The sequence below is a fragment of the Xenopus laevis genome, chromosome 8L, assembly GCF_017654675.1.
Source record: "Xenopus laevis strain J_2021 chromosome 8L, Xenopus_laevis_v10.1, whole genome shotgun sequence".
NCBI lineage: Eukaryota > Metazoa > Chordata > Amphibia > Anura > Pipidae > Xenopus > Xenopus laevis.
Genome location: NC_054385.1, coordinates 66,285,040 through 66,301,640, shown reverse-complemented (window position 1 = coordinate 66,301,640; position 16,601 = coordinate 66,285,040). Strand labels below are relative to the sequence as shown.

Sequence of the window (16,601 nt, the reverse complement as noted above, 5' to 3'; positions counted from 1 at the left end):
AGCAGCGACTCTACTGTTGTTAGTTATTCGGCAGCTGCCTGCACCCAGCAGAAAAAAACAAAGTGGATTTCAATCAGCACTTAAAAGTAATCTGACTAAAATATAAGCAGCCGTACCATAGCCGACCGTGCCCATCATAGATCACTACATACAAACGATAAATATGCCACATTCTTGCACGTCACTCCCTCACGGAGGTTACTTCTGGTGTCACTGTGCTTATGTACGTGGCGTCGTACCTCTTAGTCTCACGAGATGACCTTTCTGGCATCTGAATTCCTTGTCTGCCAGTAATGCAGGAGCTGTGTTAACAGCCACCCGGGAGTGCGGTATTGATAAGGAAGAGGTTATTGGAAGGTTTAGTTGCGAGTGTCAAGTTCTGTTCCTGTTCAGTTTGAGTATGAAGGAGGAGATTTTACTTCTGGTAGGAATGCACATATTTTCATGTCACAAAGGCATAATATGGTATAGTATCCCTTATCCGGAAATCCATTATTCTGGAAGGCAATCATCTGTAGACTCAATTATAAATCATTGATCCTAATTTTTTAAATTAATAAATAATAAAATAGTAGCTTGTACTTGATCATTTAAGCTGTTTTAATCCACACTTGTGTTTATTATATGTATTACTGATTTATAGCAGTCTTAAAGTATAATGATCCAATAATTACAGAAAAAAACCTTTTCCAGAAAACCCAGGTCACAAGCATTCTGGATAGTAGATCCTATCCTATATATTTATAACTTCTCAAGGGCGTTTCATCACTGTGCCAACCTGTAACTGATTTTGGGGCCAGAACATAAAATCTGCTTAAAATCTGAAATTATGAAATTTCATAGCTGCCATACATGTGCCGATTCATGGTTTGAGATGTGGAATAGATGTTGAATAAACAGACATCCTCAGTGGCGTAACTCCCAGGAGTTCAGGGGGTGCGATCACACTCAGTTATCACGAGCGGCTGGGCAGAGGAAGGTTTTTACAGTGTGCATGCCAGCAGCACTCCAACACATGATTCATAGGGGGAGGGCCCGACAGGGGGGCCCTGGTGCCAATCCTGTACCAGGGCCCGCCTGCAAGTAGTTACGCCACTGCATAGGCTTTGAAGCTTCTGTTATTTTTCTCCTGCTGGCATTGCTTATAACAGCTTACATTCAAGGTAAGTTTTAAATGACTCCAAATTCTCTTTCATTTTAATTACTCTGTACTTATGGAAAACTGAGTACAATTAGTTTAATTCTAATAATTATCAGTCATGGGCCAGTATCAGTCAGTCCTGGTAAGATAATAAGCATAAGCCTGATTATTACCTGTACAAAGGTTCTATTATAAAGAATGACTAATTGCACATAAATGCATATTGCTGCATCTGATTAAGTTGCAAATATTTTATGTGTATTCTATCGTTCCCCATGAAACATATAGTCTAATTTCACATATATACATAAACATGCATACTAGGAATAATTTGAACAGTTAGGGGCAGATTTATCAAAGGTCGAAGTGAATTTTCGAATGAAAAAACTTCAAATTTCGAAGTAGTTTTTGGGTACTTTGACCATCGAATAGTCCAAATTGGACTTTGTTTCGAGTCATACTGTCTCTTTAACAAATGTCGACTTCGCCACTTTAAACCTGCCGAATTGCTATGTTAGCCTATGGGGCCCTCCTAGAACCTTGAGCCAAAATTTGGCTAAGTTTTAAAAAGTCTAATTTTTTTTCCGAAAATCGTTCATTCGATCGTTTAAATCTTTCGTCTCGAACGATTGCTACGATCGATCAAACGATTTTACTTCGACTGAAAATGGTCAAAAAATTCAAAAAGAAAAGTTCGACTATCGAATTTGGTCAATTTCGATGGTCGAATTTCGACGTTTTTTAACTTCGAAATTCGGCCCTTGATAAATCTGACCCTTACAGTTAACTTACTGGGGCTCATTTATCAACACTCCATAAATTTTCACATGGGCAGTAACCCATAGCAACCAACCAGTTCTTGCCTTTTTTCAGGCAGCTGCAGGTAAAACAATGAATGCAACAACTTGAATGGTTGGCATGGGTAACCGCCCATGGGGAAATTTACCTGATGTTAATAAATGACCTCCCCACAGACTGTGTAAGGAAAGCAACACAAACATAGAAAGAAGTTACAAACTTTATTTACATAACTTAATTCAAATGGATTTAAAGAGACATTTTCTTCCTTGTCATTGCCCGTGATAGGATGTGTTCCTGGTGCTGTTAGCTATTGCTATTCCGTTTGAATCTGATCCTGATTATCTGTTTTGACCCCTGCCTGCCTGTTTGACTATTCTGATCTCTGGAACCTGACCCTTGCCTGCCTTTGACAACTCTTCCTGCTAAATCCCTTGATTGACAACCCGGTTTGACCCTTGCCTGCCTGACGATTCTCGATATCTGCCTGCCTCGATCCTGCCTGTCTGACGATTCTCTTGCCTGCTCCATTTGTACCGTGACCATCGGCCTAACTGACTTTTACAACAGTCGTGCCCCTTTGCTTGCCAGAACTCCTCGCTTTGCTCCTCTCGAAAAGTCCATGTGGCATCTGAGTACGCTGAGGGCTCCTCCCGAAGGCGGTCACACTACTGGTGAAGCCGAGACCAGGGCGCTTGGCATTAGTTCTGGTTTAGGGTGCCGACCGTGACAATCATTTTGTGTATTTTACAGATTCTGCTGATGACAGAACCAAGGTGAGTGAAATAGTAACGGCTTCTAAATCTGTACATAGTGTGTATCTACATCTTGGTCATAAGTGTCTGCAGAAAAATTTCTGGGGGGGGCAGTCAGCAATTAAAAACGTAAACAACTTGTTTTTTCTAGACTACCACTGTGGTAGTCCTAAGAAGAGAGAGTTTTTGGTCAGGCAGCAAACACGTAGTCTGTGGGCTCAAATGGGTGAAAAGGGAGTTAGGGGGTCTGTCAGGTTTCTCGTAGGGCAGCTAGTGAATGGGGAATAACTTGAACTGGGTCCCCCCTGTGAAAAAAACTATGGACCCCAAATGTAAGGTAACTACATTTTTAAAGTGAAATCTGCACCCTAAGGTGCATAGTACTGTAGATGTTCAGCTCACAAACATAGGGTGTAGTGCTACACAATCAATCTCACCGCTTTTTGTAGCGTCGGGTGCCAGCTGTGACTCTGTCTGCCCAGGTCCAGTACAAATTCCGATACAAACTCCAGCAGCACTCCGGTATAGTGAAAGAAATGTATTTGTGCAAATGAAGCAACGTTTCGGGCATAACCAGCCCTTTATCAAGCTTAACACCAGTGTAACATTTACTCCTTTATATACCTCAGTAGGGGGAGGGGAGAACACATTTACCATGTGATAAAACTTTATATTAACCCTTTATGACATATAAGATGAATAAATATACATAAAATACATAATACCCTTTATCGAAGATTGTCACTAGTATTGAAAAAATTGTACAAAAGGCAAAGGAAGGAGACCTAATAGATGTTAAACTACAACAATATCTTATAAAGCAACATCCAGTCACCCCCTTATTTTATACATTACCAAAAATTCACAAGAATTTGCAATTCCCTCCGGGTAGACCGATAGTGGCAAGTAATGAGTCAATATTGGCTCCCCTGTCACTTTATCTAGATAAGATTTTACAACCTTATGTGGTTAATACTAAATCCTACCTTAAAGATACAACACACCTATTGAATATTTTGGAAAATTGCCTGGTAACAAAGGAGACTCTTTTAGTGACAATGGACATACAGAGTCTTTATACATCAATAATGCATGACGCAGGGTTAGAAGCAGTCCGAGAAACCCTTTTGATAAATGATAATTACTCTTTGGAAGCTCAAGAATTTTTTCTATCATTACTAGAGGTGGTCTTACGTGAAAACTATTTTATGTTCCAAGATCAATTTTACAAACAGATACAGGGGACCGCCATGGGGAGCAATGTTGCTCCCACATATGCTAACTTGTACATGGATAACTTTGAATGTAAATTTGTATATACTAATACCCTATATCAACAGCATTGCCAACTATATTATCGCTATATAGATGATATAGTGATGTTATGGACAGGGTCGGAGGAAAATCTGCTAACCTTTGTTACCCATTTGAATTCTAGGGTGTCCACACTTCACTTCACTTTGACATACGATGCAGAGACAGCTAACTTTTTGGATGTAACCATCAAAAAGGAAGGCACTCGGTTGCAGACTGACCTGTACAAGAAAGAAACAGAACGTAACAATCTATTGCATTTCTCTAGCTTTCACTCCCCTTCACTGAAAAATAATTTGCCGAAGTCACAATTTATGAGAGTGAGACGAATTGTCTCAGAGCAACAAAAAGAGGGTCAAAGACTAGATGAAATGCAAAAGAGATTAGAAGTGAGAGGATACCCTAAAAAACTCTTAGAAACAGTGAGAAATGAGGTAGATGAAATTCCCCGAGAAGAGTTAAGAACAAAAAGGGTGAAACAAGAAACCTCGAGACTAGCCTTCGTTAGCCAATACACTACTGCTAGCAATAAGGTGAAGAGTATCATTAATAAACATTGGCATCTTTTACAAACCTATGCACCACATATAAAGACTTTCTCTGAGCCACCATTAATGGCATATAAAAGGGGAAAATTTTTTCGTGATACCTTGATAAAAGCAGATGTGGGCTCACTAATAAAATCAGGACAAAGATTTTTAGGGGTCCCCAAAATGGGTACGTTCCCTTGTTTGAATTGTGCAAGTTGTAATAATATTACTAAGGGATCCCAGTTTACACACCCACAGACTGGACGAAAGATTGACATCAAAAGATATTTCACATGTAATTCAACTTTCGTTGTGTACCTAATTAAATGCCCATGTGGTTTAGCATATGTGGGAGAAACCACACAAAAAGTTAAAGATCGAATTAAGCAACACAAATCAAATGTACGGTGTGGATACACACATCTTCCGATACCAGCACATTTTGCTGCTGCCAGACATACAGTGAGTCAACTGCAGTATCAGGTGATAGATAGCGTAGAACCCTTGAGACGTGGAGGAGACCGGATCCTACAGTTAAAAAAGCTAGAGATGAAGTGGATACAGAAACTAGGGACGCTTGATCCAGGTGGTTTGAACCGAGAGTACACACCAATGCTATTTATTTAATTCAATGAGGTTGACCTGAATTTGTGCTAAGTGTAACATTGTTTTGTATCTTTTTGTTTTTAGATGAATACAGCTCGTGCTCTGGGAATGGCTGTGTTCCTCAATACATAGGCATTTTCGGCGCAGGAATAGAGCACATAAATTGTGAGTAGCGATTTTAATGTATGTTGCAAGGCTCTTTGTTTAGCAAATTATACTACTGCAGGTTGCAGAGTTTTAAAGGACACTGGACACTTTGATTTTTTGGATTATATATAAACAAAGGATACTTGAATATTTATTATGTATTTTATGTATATTTATTCATCTTATATGTCATAAAGGGTTAATATAAAGTTTTATCACATGGGAGGAGTAAATGTGTTCTCCCCTCCCCCTACTGAGGTATATAAAGGAGTAAATGTTACACTGGTGTTAAGCTTGATAAAGGGCTGGTTATGCCCGAAACGTTGCTTCATTTGCACAAATACATTTCTTTCACTATACCGGAGTGCTGCTGGAGTTTGTATCGGTAGATGTTCAGCTCAACATTCAGTTTTTGGTTGACATTTTAGGTTCAAAAAATTTTTTTACTTACTTTACAGTTTTTAAAAACTTGATTTTCTCTTTGCATAATGTCCGAGAGGCTGCAATACATATCATGTTATGCATATTGCTCAAGTTTAATAATAAAAGAAAACAATAATTCTAAGGTAGGGGTCATGGTAACCATTTAAAAATATATATCCTGTTGAAGCTCTATGTGGTTAAGGTTTACACACAAAACACATAGCAATATAAATCAAGTGCCAAATTTACTTTTAGTGACCCTAGAACAGAAAGCAGTAAAAAAGCTGTTCCAACTTCACGTTTAATGCTCCCAAAACACTTAGCAGTAGAAATGCAGTGCCAGCTTAAGGGAGAACTAAACCCTAAAAGTGAATATGGCCAAAAATCACATATTTTATATACTGAACTTATTGCACCAGCACAAAGTTTCAGCTTCTCAATAGAAGCAATGATCCAGGACTTCAAACTTGTCACAGGGGGGTCATCATCTTGGAAAGTGTCTGCTACACTCACATGCTCAGTGGGCTCTGAGAAACTAAGTTTAGGGGTCGTCACAAATTAGCAAGCAAAAAATTAATTTGGCCTGTAATATAAACTGATGCTACAGGGCAGATTATTAAATTCGTATGCTAGTTGCACTGGTTTCTCAGCTGACCTAGTAATTATCTGTATTAATTACTAATCACCCTTATATTGTGACAGTTATATTCTATGTCTACTGTATATTTTGAGTCAGTCCCTAAGTTCAGTAAGTGACAGCATCATGAAGCATGTGCAGTGAATCAGCAGAATAGAAAATGTGGAGCTACTGGGGCACCTTTGGAGGCACAGATTTTTACTGCTAAAGGGATGTGGGTGCCTTGGGCTGGTATAGAATCTCAAAACATAATGTACAACATGTCTAGCCTACGTACTTATTTAATTAAGGTATAGTTCTCCTTTACACCAGAATAAAATTCTTCTTTTTTAAACAGTGAAAAAGACACAAAAGAATAAAGCCTACAGCCTGATAACACAACAGTCACCTTAATTTAGTGTCCACAATGGGTGTAACGTAATTGCGCATCAAATAGATGATTGCTATCCCTGCTGACCTCAAGGCACCCTGCAAATTGGTCTGGATCCTTTTGTCTTTTAGTCTATTCTTTAGCAAAATATGTCAAGGGCAGATTGGATTCTGTGCCTGCCATTTTATATCAGTCTTTTGGGCAGAGGCTGGGGCAAGCTGCAGTCATGGTACATTCAAATGTGTAATAGCAGCACTGGAAGGACCCAAACAGTTGCCACCTTTGCTATATATGTTCTGTTAAATATTTATTGAATAAAGTACCCCCTCTTGTAAAATTTAAGGATATTATAAGTTACCAAGGAGTTCCATCACCATATAAAAACATGAGGCTGAAGGCCAAGTGGTTTTCATACAGGTCATAATGCACAAGTTTCAGTGAGTCATTTGACAGAAATTACATCACTAAGCTCTGATTATAACCGATGACATCACTAAGCATAATTTATGAGGATATAACAGGATAATAATGGCTCCTGTTTAATATATATCACTATTCAATAAATAGAGTTGCTTTGGGGGCATTTCTGTGGCAGGCATTGCTAAGATGCTCTACTAATAATTGCAGCATTTCAATATTTAATACAGTACACCATACTGTTTTTCTGAGTATTTGGGGTATATATATTTTCTATTTTTGAATCAAATTTTGTTGTGCTAAATATCATGAATATGAATAATGGCTATGAAAACAAATCAAAAACAATTTTTTTTGTAAGAAACGTGAAACTCTAATGTAAAGCTACAGCATCTAAATGCTTGCAAGGTCATGTAGAACTCAATGGGAGTTGTCCTTGGCAAAAAGTAAAATACTTGTTTAATTAGAGGTTTATCAGATTTTTTGAGCTTGTAAACTCACTAAAAATGTTGAGTAAAATATGAATTTGAGGTATTCAGGTTTTTTGCACAATTTAATTCAATCATGATTTCTATTATCATATTTTTTAATAAACAAGGAAACATTTGAGCGTTTTTTGTAAAAAGTGAGTTTATTTTAAGTAGGAAAAACCTCTGAAAAACAAATTCAAGTTTTGATAAATAGGCCTCCTCAACTTGCAATAACTGGGATGTCCTTCCTGTGAGTGTTTGAGGCTGTACTACTGAGCACTTCTTTATCTATTCTCTCTTATTTCTATAGGTTAACGAGGAGCAAAAACTACAGACAGACATTCATTATGCTGAAATATGCAAGGAGCGACTCCCGTGACAAGGGGCAGGCGTGCAGAGGAAATGATAACCTATACATCTATACGTCTGACTCACCAGTACAATCTGCTCCATTTGTATTCCCAACAGGCTTGATTTGCTTTATCAGTATGAGGATTTACTGTGCTCCTGTTTGCTTAAGCCTTAGTGGATGGGTGGTGCTCACTGTCTCTTCATTGCAGAAACACTGACTTTATCTAACCTGTGTATCGAGATAGGTCAGTTTTTCTAAAAACTAGTGTTGTTGATAAATGCAATAAAATATACCATTTTTAAACCACTTTACCAACAGCAACAGCATTTTTGGAGGATATTGGAGGTTGGTTTAAAGAGGCCCATGTGGCTGGCATCACAGGGTGAGGTAAGTGTGAAGGGCATGGGAGGGACTGATACAACCACTCAATTGGTGGAATATAAACCACTAAAGAATCTCATGCCCATATTTGGTTAAGGCTTTAAGCCATTGGGCAATAAAAATGCATCCTTAATACATTGTTTTTGGAGACATTCAGCATCCCAGCAAACATATCGGAACTCTTTATGCAGTCACACCAACAAATGTTCATTAAAAAATCTAAATAAATTGCTCAGAAATATTTTAAGTGAACCCAGTCTATAATTAATTCCTAGCTCACACACACACACACATGTCATTGACCTTCTAGCTAGTTGCTTTAGCAACATGATTTACACCATATTATGTGCAAAAACCTTTCCACATAAGTGATGCTATTCTCAACAGCAGAATGCAGCAGCCCCTGCAAGGTGCCACGTTCAAACCAGCATCAAGCAGCATATAATCTGACAAACTCCTGAGTCCTGTGTTGGGATGCACCGAATCCAGAATTCAGTTTGGTATTCAGCCTTTTTCAGCAAGATTCGGATGAATCCTTGTGCCTGGCTAAAATGAATCCGAATCCTTAAAATCATTTGTCATATAACAAGGAAGAAAAATATTTTTTTAGCGGTGTGCTGCTCCATTCGGTGCAACTCTAGACCTGAGGGCTCATTTTGGAATAAAGCATTAAACTCAGGTGGAGGAAGGTGTGCTCCTTTTAATACCATCTCTGAATTTTTGCAGAACTACATATCTGTGGCACCAAGTACAGACTGTAAATCCAACAGATGCAAAAGTATTTGAAAGTTGCAGTCCTCATTATATATAAACAATAACAGAGTGGTTGTGTTTAAATTATTGTTCTATAAATCTTAGTAAAACATACAGGCATAGAATAGTAGACATCATCAGCTCACCCCATCATGCCCCAGTCTGTGTTCTCTTATTGAATATGTGGCTACCCTAGACACGTAATGGCACTGGTTAATAACAGGGGTCAGGGAGGGGGAAAAAGTTTTGCTTTAAAAATAACAGTACCACATTCCAGTTAAATCCTTCAACATGTCAGCATTACTTTAAATATATCAAAAACTCGAATGGGTTGCCTGCCATATAATGAAAATAAGAACGGGACTGCCTTGTGCCCACAGACAATGCCCCTGCAACTTGCACCATATTTGTTCGGTATCCAAAGTGCAGAGGCGGCCAGACCACGGATAGAAGTGCTCTTTGAATGAGCACTAAGGGGCTTGCTTTTGCACTTTCAACTGGGACCAAAATGTAAATGGTATTTAGACCATTTATAGGTGTAACTTACCCACACATAGATAAGAAAGAACGGGGGTGCTAATTTGTAAGGAACTACACTTACACATGCATGTCTTTTTAGGTTTATCTTTGGCCTTTATAAAGATAAAAAATAGTAAAAATTAACCTACATAGTAATAAGTAGAAAACAGTGATTGAAAAAACATTCCTGCTAAATAGCTCAATGTTCAGTGATCACCATTTGAGTTTCATTAAGGTTTATTAAGGCACATGCACACACTGGGTCTGAGTAGGAAATAACATAGAAGTTAGGTTGAAAAAAGACGCACGTCCATCAAGTTCAACTTTAAAGGAATTGTTCAGTGTAAAAATAAAAACTGGGTAAATAGATAGGCTGTGCAAAATAAAAAATACAAATATGTAATGTATAAAGACTGGAGTGAATGGATGTCTAACATAACAGAACATAGCCCAACTTCCTGCTTTTCAACACTCTTGGTTTCCACTGACACAAGCAGTAACCAATCAGAGACTTGAAGGGGGCCACATGGGTCATATCTGTTGCTTTTGAATCTGAGCTGAATGCTGAAGATCAATTGCAAACTCACTGAACAGATATGTCCCATGTGGCCCACCTTCAAGTCGCTGACTAACTCAGAGTTATAGAGCTGAAAAGCAGAATGTAATGTTCAGGCTATAATGTTACACATCCAATCACTCCAGCCTTTATACATTATATTTTTGGCTAACTAACTATATTAGAAACATTTTTTATTTTGCACAGCCTATCCATTTACACAGTTTTTATTTTTACACTGAACTGTTCCTTTAAGTCTATATATAACCTGCCTAACTGCTAGTTGATCTAGAGGAAGGCAACAAAATCATTTGAAGCCTCTCCAATTTGCATCAGAGGGGGGAAAATTCCTTCCTGACTCCAAGATGGCAATGGCACCAGTCCCTGAAACAACTTGTACTATGAGCTATCTTCCATAACCCTGTCCAAAAGGTAAGCTTTTATCTGTTTTTGTGTGGCAGTGTCCTATTTGCTACCCTCAGACCTTAGAGTTATTAAGGCTCTGGCATCCTGGGTTTGGGATTCCTTGTGTTAGAATATGCAGGGAACGTTGAACACAGCTTCATGAGAAAAGGAGACACATAAATACAGGTGCTGCTCTGTAGAATAAATTACCATTTAAATGTGCTTTATAAAACAGTTACTATTGGTGTCAATGTTGTCCTGTCTTTAACTTTTATGTTGCTAGGCCAGCTTGAAAACTGCATTAGGGCAGGAGTGTAGAGTGCTTGAACCCACACAAAAACCACAAATGTGGTGAGTGCTCTTTTCCTAAATTGTAATATGTGTTGATTTAAGCTCAAGTCTTATTGTAGCAGTAGACTGAGTAATCATAAGTTTTGCCAGGAGTAAAGGAAAGTAAAGGAAAGTGCAGGAAAGCACAGGAAAAGGAAAGTGCAGGAAAAGAATGGTACTCCCTGCTGGTATTTTGCCTCAATTATCTGCAGCCCAAAAGGGCAGTAGCAGTTTAGAGTTTATATGATTTTAGAACAACAGCTGACTGGATGGAGTGTTAGCATGCTCTATAAAGATAAAAAGGAGGAAAGAGATAAAGGAAACAAAGAGAAAAAGACTAGAGAAATAGAAGAGTATCACAATTGGATTATAAATCAACCAATAGAAGGGTGTATATAAGGTTCAGGTGGTTGATCACAAGCTACATTCTTTAAATAAAAAGGAAATGGAAACGGAGCCCATAGGGTAGCTCACGCAGGGACAGTCATAGGGGAGCACTGGCCTTGGATGATAGAGTATTGAATGGCTTAAAGGTCCTAAAAGTCATGACAGAATAGGTAGAGGTTGTGCATGCCAGTATTAGGAATATTATAGCTGTAAATGTGTAACATAGATTTTGGCTACATCCCGGCTTATTACTAAAGTTATTGCTGCAATGGCTTGTATCATATGCTTTTGATTTTTTTTATATTTCAATCCTGTAGTGAATATGTAAGGATGTATTGCAATGACAGAAACAGTAGAGAAATGGACATCACTTTGATAAGTAAGGGTTATGATGCAAGTGCAAGCATGACTGAAGCAGTATTTTGGATACCTATCAGAGGAAGGGGACATTTTGAATGTTGAATGCAGGTTAAAGAACTCATTGAGATACTCATTTGTGATACCTAAAAGCTTGCCAATTTCACTATCACAGAGTCTATACCCTTGGAACAGCCTCCGCTGCCTCAAAGATCGCTAATGGGGGAACATAAGGCACATAGGAGGGCATCTGAAGCCGCAACAAAACTTGGAAAGTTTGCACCCGAAGGGAAACAAAATGGCGCTGAATCTCTTGGTGCGCAACAAGAGGAAGCTCTGGCCACAAGTAACTCCACGGCACCTTTAGAGCCAACCCTGGCAGAACTTCTGAAAGAAATTAAGTCTTCTAGGGAAGCCTGCACCGGTTTCATCACCACAAAAGTGGATGAGGTGAAAGTCGAACTTTCAATTATACGGCATGATATGCAGCTGTGGAGCAAAGGGTGAGCAACTTGGAAGATGCGAGTAGGCTACTTCCTGCTTAGCGTGACATCCAAACCTGGCAAAGTAAAGCCGACAACTTGGAGAATCGCCTGCGGCACAACAACATCAGGCTGCTAGGCTTCCCGGAGCGTTCGGAGGGTGAGTCCCCTGAACTATTTGTTCAGCAATGGCTTCTTAAAATGTTTGGGAAGGAAGCGTTTACTTCTACTTTCTCTATAGAGAACGGTGCGCCGCAAGGCTATTAATCGCCAGAATGCTTAATGCCAGGGACAGAAATAAGGCCTTGTCTATGGCTCGTAGTAAAGGGCAACTGCCATTTGAGAATACCCACATTGCTATTTACCCTGATTACTCGCAAGAAGTGCAGAAACAGTGAGCAAAATTCTTAGACGTTAAGAAAGCTCTTCGTGAAATAAATGTATCCTACACCATGATGTACCCTGCTAAGCTCCGCGTTGCGGCGGATGGCAAAGTTCAGTTCTTCGCTTCTCCTCAAGAAGCTGACGCTTGGCTTAAAGCCTACAAGGCTCAACGTAATTAACCCTGTGATGGTGCGATAATGGCTCCGGATTCCAGAGTGGATCAGTCAACTCAGTGTGCAGCCCCGCAATTAGTCATGCTTATCTTGGAGTCTGAAGCTGTCACTGTAAGATTCTTCTATCTACTTCATAAAGTACGCATACACCATTGCTTCAAGTGGTCCGCAGCCCCGGAGTAACTCTGATCCTTTTATTTGTATTACTTTAAACATCTCTCTACAAAGGCCCTTTGGGCCGAGTTGGAACTCTAATTACCCGCACCCCACCTTGCTCACATAAGAGCACATCTTAGTTTATTGGTTTGAAATTTGGGCTGATTCTGCTTTCAGATTTGTGGGAAGTTGGAACGGGAGGGAAAAGAAAGATGGCAATCTAATAATATGTGTCCTTCTGTATTCATATTGTGTGAAGATGTGCTTATCTGGTAGGGAAAATGTTTTTGTTTATTCAATGTTAAATTTTTTCAGGCATATGGAAAACTCAGAGCACAAAAGTCATGCTCTAAAGGCGATTTACTTATTGCATAGTACTATTGCTGTTACGGTTAAACACAAGCCATGGGAGTCTCTATTCTAAGTTGGAATGTAAAGGGAATGAATGATCCTATCAAAAGAAGGTTGGTTCTGGATTATGTAAAAAAACAACACACTGACGTAGTGTTTCTTCAGGAAGCGCACTTAGTAGGGGGTAAATTACTAACTCTGCGTAAGCCATGGGTGGTTTGGAGTTTTCACTCAGCCTTCTCTACCTATACTGCAGGCACATCAATACTAGTCATGGAAACGGTGACTTTCCAACTTCTAGCGAGTAAAACAGATCCTAATGGCATATTTGTATTTTTACATTGCTTACTTAATGTGTATATATGTGCTGGTGATTTCAAATCAACACTTAATCCACATTTAGATAGGGTTAGTAGAGGTCAAGGCAGTTCACTAGTTGGCTTTAACAACTGAAATGGGCCTTACAGAAGGCTGGCGATATTTGCATCCTCAAGATTTACAGTATTCATGTTTCTCTACTTCCCAACTTTCCCTTTCCCGTATTGATTTGATGTTTGTGTCCAATATTCTCCTGGTCGGCCTTAGCTCCTCAGAATACTTAACAAGGGGAATTTCCGACCATTACTTTTCTCTAAAGCTGCATATTATGAGCATGAGGAACGTGCTGGGAAACTTCTGCCATATATAGCTAAGAACCATTCCTCTCCCCCTGTGATTACTGAAATTATTGATTTCTCAGGTGTGCTGCATACAAGTCCTGAATGTATTGCCGCTAGTTTAACTGACTATTACACTCAGTTTTACCAATCCCAAACAACGGCTACAGATGTGGAGATGGCTGATTATTTTGGGGCTCTGGAATTGTCTGGACTTCCACAGGACTACAAGGCACAGTTAGACACTGATATCACCTTAGCAGAGGTACTGGAAGCCATAGATTAATTTCCTACTAAAAAAACACCAGGACCTGATGGTCTTCAAATCGATTTTTATAAAAGTGATAGCTCCTCATTTCCGTAAGATCATACAGTAAGCACAGAAATAAGCTACTCTCCCAGCTTCTATGTATGAAGCATCTATAGTTCTGCTCCATAAACCTGGTAAAACCCAGGTGCAGATGGATGCTTATAGCCCTATATCAGCATTCAGCCAAGATTCTCTCTGCCAGAATGAACAAAACCTTAAATGTAATTATTCCAGATGATCAAACTGGCTTCATGCCTGGCAAATCTACTGCTTTGAACCTTTGGCGACTGTATCTAAACTTAGCCCCTTCTCACGATAACAAGGGACAGAGGTCAGTAGCGGCACTTGATATAACTAAAGCATTTGACACGGTGGAGTGGCCATATTTCTGGGCTGTACTTTAACTTTGGTGCAGTGTACACAAACTGGATTAAGCTCCTGTATCTTTCACCCAAGGCATCCTTAATAGTAAATGGAACCCAATCCACTCCCTTTTTCTTGAAGTGTGGCACACGCCAGGGCTGCCCACTTTGGCCACTCCTTTTTGCATTGGCTATGGAGCCCTTTGCGCAGGGAATTAGATCATGCCCTACAATCCGGGGGTGGCAGATTGGGCAGAGGGAAGAACGCATACAATTATACGCAGATGACACTTTAATATATTTGGGCGACTGGGACCGTTCCCCACAGACCATGTTTGTCTTGACAACTACTTTTGCTCAAATCTCAGGCTTGGTTACAAGTCCAACTAAATCACTTATTTTCCCAGTTGACCCGTTCCCAACTCAGGACTGTCCAACTGCCCTCCCTTTCCCAATGGTCCAACAGTTTACATACTTAGGGGTGGTGATTAAGTTGACTGATTATTATACTGTGTGAGACTATACTAAACAAGATTAAAGCATGGGAACCACTAGTATTGGGCCCTATGGGACAAATTCAACTGTTGAAGATGATCCTTCTTCCCAAATTATTATATATATTGCTTCAGGCTCGCTGACAATACCTAAAAGCTTCTTTATTAAAACGGAATCCACACCACCAAGCACTGTTTTTACTACAGCAGCAATTAATAGGCACTCCCCTTACCCCTTTGCGGTGGCTACTTGTTAAAAAAAACACTAAATTGGCATATCACAACATTGTCAACATTGTCAACATGCCCGCCAAATTTGGCTTAAAGCAGCTCAGATTTTTCAATTTAGCGGTTATCCTACTCAAACCCCACTTTGGTGCATTTACTGGTTTCCTGATATTGTACGATTCGCGAATAATCTGAAGTGGGAAAATTGTAACATTTGCACAAATTGGAGACGTTTGGAAGCAGGGTGAAATGGTTAGCTTCGCCAGTCTTAGGCAAGATTTTTCTCTCCCCAACAAACATTGGCTCCAGTATAGACAAGTACAAAGATCTCTGTCAGCGCAGCACAATAGGGCGGCTATCCAATTATCGCAGCACTCGATGTTGGATAGTATTATGGTTGGCTCCTCCAAGGGCCTAATTACAAATTTATATGCTGCATTACATGACAAATTATTTAACAAGCGCTGGAAAAACTGACAGAAAAATGGGAAGGGGAATTGGGGCCCATAGATGATGATGAATGGGATGAGCTTCTGGAATCCCCATCTCAGGCCTCTCTTAATTATAGAGACAGGATGTTACAAATATTTTTTGTGCATATGGCATATTATACACCTGCTAAATTAAAATCCCGGGGACCTCATCTGAATGCCCCAGGTGCCACACTGAGAATGCCACCTTGCTTCACGTGGTTTCGGAGTGTTCTGCTTTAACTCTGCACTGGACCATGTTTTGGACGGAGAAATTCCTCAAACAGCCCGAACTTGCTTGCTGTATGTTGGATTAAAGAGCACTACACTCAATATCAATGCATACTGGCTAGTAAATTTATTTATTGGGGAAAAGTTAATAACCAGGAAATGGAAGGATCGGTTACCTCCGACCTATCCGCAATGGCTATCTGATGTTAATCGTTTAAATGCATTAGAAAATCTAATATATAAGTCTAGAGGTTCTAATAAAAAATTCCAAAAAATTTGGGGCCAATGGTCGGACTAGTCGGATTGTATATAAATGTAGCATTGTTTTATTATGGGAAAGGTCAATTTTTTTTTTCTATACTGGATAAGTCAAATGGTATTGCACTTCGTGTTTTTTTTGTATGGATATGATCTCTGTACACTGTTTCTACACTTTGCCTCTATTTTTTGTAAATCATGGTTTTCTCATTGAAACACGCTGCGCGTGTTAATTGCTCTGACTTATATGTGCTGACTTTTTGAATAAAATTGTTAAAAAATTAAAAAAAATATATATATATGAAATTTGATGTACCTCGGTAACCTCATTAAAGGAGAAGGAAAGGTTAAAACTAAGTAAGCCTTATCAGGTCCATCTAAATATACCAGTAATCCCC

General features: G+C 39.3%; 1 protein-coding gene across 1 annotated transcript; it reads left to right on the top strand.

Annotated features, from left to right (window-relative positions):
• Window positions 1-3,977: 3,977 nt before the first annotated feature.
• Window positions 3,978-8,575, top strand: LOC121396834. The gene is made up of 2 exons (XM_041572215.1): window positions 3,978-5,309; window positions 7,919-8,575. Exon 1 carries the CDS (start codon window positions 3,984-3,986, stop codon window positions 5,163-5,165), a length of 1,182 nt encoding a protein of 393 aa, XP_041428149.1. The 5' UTR covers window positions 3,978-3,983; the 3' UTR covers window positions 5,166-5,309; window positions 7,919-8,575.
• Window positions 8,576-16,601: the final 8,026 nt, after the last annotated feature.